The 6,766-nt window shown below is 53.2% G+C and overlaps 1 protein-coding gene across 2 annotated transcripts; it reads right to left on the minus strand.

Moving 5' to 3' along the window:
- Positions 1 to 456: 456 nt before the first annotated feature.
- LOC127301619 (uncharacterized) lies at positions 457 to 6,448 on the minus strand. 2 transcript variants are annotated; one of them, XM_051331886.2, is made up of 5 exons: positions 5,886 to 6,448; positions 3,145 to 5,801; positions 1,671 to 2,081; positions 1,332 to 1,567; positions 457 to 1,198 (listed from the first exon to the last, which is right to left on the minus strand). In XM_051331886.2, exons 1-5 carry the CDS (start codon positions 6,083 to 6,085, stop codon positions 944 to 946), a joined length of 3,759 nt encoding a protein of 1,252 aa, XP_051187846.1. In that variant the 5' UTR covers positions 6,086 to 6,448; the 3' UTR covers positions 457 to 943. The 2 variants fall into 2 exon arrangements, with proteins under 2 accessions (XP_051187846.1, XP_051187845.1); XM_051331885.2 differs by having other exon boundaries at positions 3,145 to 5,804.
- Between the last annotated feature and the right edge of the window lie 318 nt (positions 6,449 to 6,766).

Here is a 6,766-nt window from a genome sequence, read left to right on the forward strand (position 1 = left end):
CTAGCTCGGGCTGCGGCCATTAGGGGCTCTTGGTGGTGGCCTCTTCCTCACCCAGATCCATCATTGTCACGATACTGAATTGTGTGGTGCCTACCTGTATTGGGCTGCCTCACAGGAAACAGTCAAATTTCGGCGGAAAAGTAGAAAATCTAAAGATGTTTTCGTCCGTACTTAATTTATGAAAGGGGCTCACCATCCCACCCCACACCGGTTTGTGGTAAGGAAACCACCACAATATAGAGGTTCAGTACAGATGTTAGACCCAGCGTGATCTACTATCAGCAGTGGTTGCATCTTTATCAGCTGGGCAGTTCCTGAGTTATGAAAGTGCTCTGTTTGTAGATGCATGCATGCAGTGATCGCAGCTTAGTACTTGGGTTGATAGGCCGCCATTAGATGCCTCATGTGGCAAACAAAAGAGCACAAGAACTGTTCACCCAGAGGCCAGAGGTGACAGACTACGATTAATACTCTTTGTTGTTGTTGCCAGAAGCGGCACACTCCGGCCAAAGCTGCCGTGTATGCGCACACCTTACTTCTGCTGCTTTCTTTCAGTATACAACTGTTACCGCTGCATCAGTAGCTAGCCATGCCATCGAATTGGCAAGCATGCCTCGTGCCGTGCATGTGGCGACAGAAGCAGGAACAGTTGGGTTTCAGAAGTGGCAATCTGTACATCCTGGTGGTTGGCTTCATTGCACTGTACTATTTTCCAGCTACCTCTAGGGGCTGTAAGTAGAATTATATACATATGCTCTGTGGTTTATGCCATGTTTATCGAGTTACAATAACTATCGACTTCTGTAGATTGTAGAGAACTGGATCACTAAAGAGGCTGCTGAGAAAGAATGACCTACAAGCCGTGGATTACATGGTGAAGATTGCTTTTATATGGAGAGAAAAAGAAGAAAATCAGATATATGTGTATGTATGTTATGTACTCTCAGCAGGGGAACAACAAAAACGCAGCCTCCCTGTGGATCCTCCTATTCTCTACCAGTATGATCTTGTCCAGCTTCGCCCTGCACCACTGCAGCTGCTCGCTGGTGATCCTCGGCATCCGCAGCACCCGCGCCACCAGCCGCATGTCCACCTGCGAGAAGAAGAGGTTCTGGTTCGACCGGTCCTCCTTGGGCTTCTTGAACTTCTTCACCAGGCAGTTCCCCGTCCTCAGCAAATCCTTCAGCCGCTTCTCTTTCTGCAGTATCACAATTCACAAGTTCCAACACTGAGTGCCACAGCTCATGTATATAACTAGTACTACTGGTAGTTTGATGGTACTGTAGCAATTCATCTCCTTGCCGGGTAGTACTGTGTAAAGTAAGCCTTACCTTCTGTAACGTGGCATGGATGTGCATCATAAGATCATGGTCCAAGGGGTCCTGGAGCTCGACGTGGGGGCTCGACAAGCCCTTCAGGACCGACGTAGCCGGTGTCTCAGCTCTGTCCGCCTTGATGAACTCCCACAAGATGTGCATCGACTCCTCCATGACGTACTCCAGCTCCTCGCTCGTTATGACAAAGTTCCCCTTGCGCTGGTCCTCCATTCTATCCTTGAGGCTATCCTCTGCAACCCAAAGTTCACATTAGGACTAACAAGTTCAGACACAGCAGCAAACAAATAAACATGGCCTAGTTGGCTTTCCAAGTTCATGAATCTTGGCACTAACCTTTTATCACAGGCACTTGCAAGAGGCTGCGAAGGACGCATCGGTTGTTGATGTAGTTCGGCAGCCTAGGGCCCTTGAACGACTCGTCCTCCACAAACCTCTGCACCACCACCTGAAACTGTTGGAACTCCCCGGCCACCTGGTTGTACTGGTGGCTGTGGTAAGGGTCGGATTCCGGCAGGTCGCGGGCTTGCTCGTACTGCCACCGGAGGAACTCCCATGACAGGCACATCTGCCCGACATAGACCGTCTCCAAGTCGTACCGGAGCTCCTTGAGGAACCGCTCCGACGAGTCCTCGGGTGATCTCCGGCGAGATGATCGGAAATTGTGTGACAGGATGGATGCCACCGTCGGTGAGATGGTCTTTACAGAGTTTGCTGTTTGTTGGGGACCTCTGAGCTGAAGAAAATCTGCAGTGAAATTCAGTACGTCAAAGGAAGATAAAAAGGTAATTAATCCATTTCTTGGGGCATGTTCAGCTGGGCCAGATATGCTAGTTAAAGCAAGACAGAGCTGCATCAGTCGTTAAACAGCTTTATAAAGCTAGATGCAAGGCTTGGTTGATACAAAAGTTGCAGGCAGTGTGAATAGCGTTTTAGCAGTCCTTTATCAATCCTAAAGACATGCAGTTCATCGTTCTTCCCAGGTTGAACAGCCAATTCAGGAACATATTTCAGCCCTTTACAGTGCACCATGTTATCTCTCTCAAGGAAAGATAATATTGAATCTGGGTCATTAAATGATGGAGATACTTTTGGTCCAAATTCATATCTGACCGTTACAATAGCTTTGAAGAGAAGGAATATAATGCTTTGAATACGCGTTGCATATAATGCAGATAATTCCCTGCGGCTGCTACTTCCCTGCATTTCTTACTAATCACTCCCTTAAAAAGAATAAGTTCACATCCAACCAAGATTGAAATAACAACTGAATAGTTTCATACCTAAATATAATTATATATAAATATACGGCCTCTTCAAAATTGAACTATCCAGTATTCATGTTTTCAGTATTGCTTAATTTTGAATAATGTTTTTGGAAAATGTTCCTTCTGCTGATCAATTTCAATAGATTTCAATCCTAGCATTTTGGTTCCAAATTGAAATCTTATGTTTGTTAAGATTACATTGAATGTTCGTCACAAAAAGGATGTCTGGGAACATAATATTCATTAGTATTATATATTGCCCTACACTCATCGGTGAAATATCTGTGCTTTATTAATAGGTTAATTCTATTAATAGTATGTATTGAAGAACACAATAAACATTTATTACCCTCGATTTTTTTCTAAGAAAGAATAAATTTTATGGCGAAAACTACCTGTGTTTGTGATGAACCAATTGAACGCTAGACCATCAAATACCTAAAGTAGCCTAAATTTTCTTTTTCAGAAAATCTGTGAAATTGGCGTAAAATACTAGAATCAAGGATGACTTAAAATAAACAGTATAGCAAAATCAGACATACCTATAGCATACATCTTCTGGTAGCAGAGTATGTCAAACTTCCTCATCCTCTCCCTGTAACTCTTGAAGAACTTGTTGAGCTCATCCATCGGGTCCTCGCGCAAGAACTTGGCGTCGATCCTCCATGGCTTGAGGTCCTCCATCGGCGCCTTTGGCGACTCCGACTCCTCCAGGATGGTCGGCAGCCCGACTGACCGCACCTTCTTCAGCTCCAGCTTGAGCTGCTCTATCAGGTCCTGGTGCTCCCACAGCGACTCCAACTCGTCCTCCTCCTCCTCTGTCAAGTCCTTCCGCTTGCCTTCCAGATCGTCCTCCTCGTCCAGCGACTTCGCCTTCTCCGTAACTGAAAAGTGGACGTGCCGAGGGGATTTGCCAGGATGATCATCTGCACTGGCATGTTCATTTTCTCTGAACTCTTGCTCTGAATGCTCTGGGATGCTATGATGGTCAGAACCTACTGCATATGACTGATGATTTGTGTGGACAATTGCTTTCCGATCGTCGGAATCGAATTCACCTGAATGAGCATTTCTGCTCACGAATTCTTTCTCTGAAGGCTCATGGCTCCTCTTAATAAAATCATAAGCAACTTCACCTGCTTCTTCTTCTCCACCGGCGATTCGTTTCCAGGCATCAGATATGAGTTCATGTGAATGACCTTCTGCACCGACAAGTTCATGCCCCGAATGCTGTGGGCTTCTGTGAAAATCATAGGCAACTTCACCTGCTTCTTCTTCTCCGCCGGCAATTCCTTTCCAGACATCAGATATAGGTTCATGTGAGTGACCTTCTGTGCCGACAAATCCATGCTCCGAATGCTGTGGGCTTCTCTTAAAATCATATGCAACTTCACCTGCTTCTTCTTCTCCACCGGCAATTTCTTTCCAGGCATTATTAGATACAAGTTCATGTGAGCGACCTTCTGTACCGACAAATGCATGATCCGACTGCTGTGGGCTTCTCTTGCCGTCAGAAACCGATGCCTCTGAGTGATCATCTGTACTGTCCGATTCTTCCCTATCGACAGGAACAAGCTCAGATGAATGATCAACTTCCCTCTCTGACGGCGCTGGGCTCCTCCTAGTATCATGAAGTGTTTGATGAGACGAAACAACCAATTCTCTGTCAGTGGCTGCCTCTGGACTGCTCTTAGCATCAGAAGAAACAGCCTCGTACGAATGATCATTTATGGTGATGATTTCCTTCTCTGAATGCTCCAAGCCGTCCTCTGCAGCGGAATCAGCGTCGTACACGGCCGGCGCCGCCGCGACCATCTTCTTGCTGCCCGAGGAGCGCTCGTCCCAGTCGTCGTCGTCGTCGTCGCTCATGTCGATGCAGCTCCCCTTGTCCTCCTCCGCGGCTTCTCGAGCAAGCTCCTCCTCGTCCTCTTTGTACTCGGCGTCCGGCGACGGGCTCGGAGACCACATGTCCGCAGGGCACTTGACGCTGTCCGGCGAGGCGTGGGCCAGCGAGGCCGGCGACACCGCGGGCGCCGACTCCCGGAACGACCGCTCCAGCGCGTCCGCCTCCGCCACCGACTCCATGGCCCCGAGCACCTTGGCCCTGTAGCTCCGGAGGCTGGCGGCGTCGTGCGCCGCCGCCGCCGCCGGGAAGTCCTTCTCCGAGACGAACCAGTCGCTGTCGGAGTCCACGACGAGGTCCCGCACCGAGTAGCCGTCGTCGCTGGCACTCGACTCCGAGTCAGAGTCGAAGCCCGAGAACCCCGACGCGAAGCTCGCTCTCCCGCCGCTCACGGCGCTGCCTCTGGACAACACGGACGGGGACCTCGCCGGCCTGCGCCTCAGCGACGGCGCCCTCTTCCTCGGCGACGCCACGGTGTCGCGCGCGACGGGCTTGATCATCGCCGGCTGGAGCTGGAAGTCGCTCGCCGTGACGAAGCCGCCGCGGCGGCAGGCCCCGTCGACCACCCTTCGCTCCTCGGGCTTGATCGCCGGCTGGAGCTGGAAGTCGGTCGGCGTGAGGAAGCCGCCGCCGTGGCGGGACGCGCCGTCGACCACTCGTCGCTCCTCGGGCTGCGCTGGGGCGGCAGGCGGCGGCGGCGGTGGAGGCGCGAAGGACTCCTGCACGCGCACCGTCATGGTCTCCGGCTCCCTGACGAAGCCGCGGAAGTCCCGCTCCGTGAGGAAGCGGTAGTTGTGCGTGACCGGAACGATCTTCGGCTCGGCCTCCATAGCCTGTCTGCTTTGTTCATCTTCGTCTTCCATCACAACCTCTGTTTTCTCTGCTTCGTGCTTGGCCTCCGTAACAAACGGAACTGGCGATTCCTTCTCCTTGGGCTGCTCCACTTGGACCGCTGCTGCTCTCGAAACCACCGCCGGAGTCACTCGCGGAATTTCCGGCACCTGATTCCGAAAGCTGAAGCTGAGGGCAGGCGGAGAGTCCGGAGCCGCCGGCTCGGGCGCCGGCGCGGGCCGCGCTGCCACCGTCTCGTGTGGCGCCGGCGCGTCGTCGAAAGCGCGTCCGTACGCGGCCATGCCGTCGACAAAGTCCTCCTCGCTGGCATGCACGAAGCTGAAGCTGCGCATCATCTGCAGGACCCTGTCGTCGTGCCTGTCCGGCTCCTCCTCCAGCTCGCCGGCCTGGAAGCCGCGGCGGCGGGGGGGCCTCGTCGTCTCCGTCGTTTTGCTTTCATCGTCGCTGCTGACACGGAAAAAAACAGGGAGAATCGCCAATCAGTCGTGCTTCCGGCCGATCGGAAATTTAAGGCGCTTGATTGATTACCTTGGTGAAGAGGAGGAGGAGGAGGAGGGGGACATGTAGGCGGAGGCGAGGTGGATGGCGGCGACGAGCGCGACGGTGAGGAGCCAGAAGAGGAGGGGCGTGGAGGCGGCGGTGAACCCCACCACCGACTGCATAAACCCGCCAGAGCCCGCCGCGGCGGAGGCGGCCGCGGCGCGCGCTCCTTCCCCGACGACGTCCATGGCGGCCGCTACGTACCTGGCCGCTGCTAGTTCGCCTTCCAGGCCAGCATAGCAGCCTAGGTAGGATCAGCTACGACTGAGGCTGTGCCGTCGTTTGCACGGCGCGGTCGCGGCCAGCAGGCGAGGAAAACAACGCGGCAGCGGCCGGCTGTACCGATCGATCGGGCAGTGGAGACGAGGAAGGAGGGGGGTAAAGTTTTTAGGAGCGATGGAAAGGGGCGGAGCGATTCCGACGCGGCAGCCGCGACGGCGACGGGACGACGGTGGGGCTTCCCGGTGAAGACCCGGCCGCGTGGCTGGCTAGAAAGGTGCGAACGCGCTCGCGCCCAAACTCGACGTGACGGACACCCAAACGAGTGCTCGGATCGGACGGCGAGGAGGAGCCCCGGCCGGCGCTCGGGGTTTTATCGGCGGCCGAGTTTCTGGAGAATTTTCGGCGGGCTGGTGGGGAGTCTGTTTCGCGTGCGACCGGGCGTGGCCAGGTAGGGGTAGCTTAGGTTGGTCAATGTGGAGGCTGACTCGGCCAAACGAGCAACAGATGGCCTCCTTTTGTTACCGCCATCATTTCCTTTCCTTACATGCAATGCTGCAAATTAAACTTTCCTTCCCAAATGATCCTTTCCTTTCGTGCTATTCTTTCCTTAGAGGCTTAGAGCATCTCCACTCGTCCCTCGGCATGCC

The sequence above is a fragment of the Lolium perenne genome, chromosome 5, assembly GCF_019359855.2.
Source record: "Lolium perenne isolate Kyuss_39 chromosome 5, Kyuss_2.0, whole genome shotgun sequence".
NCBI lineage: Eukaryota > Viridiplantae > Streptophyta > Magnoliopsida > Poales > Poaceae > Lolium > Lolium perenne.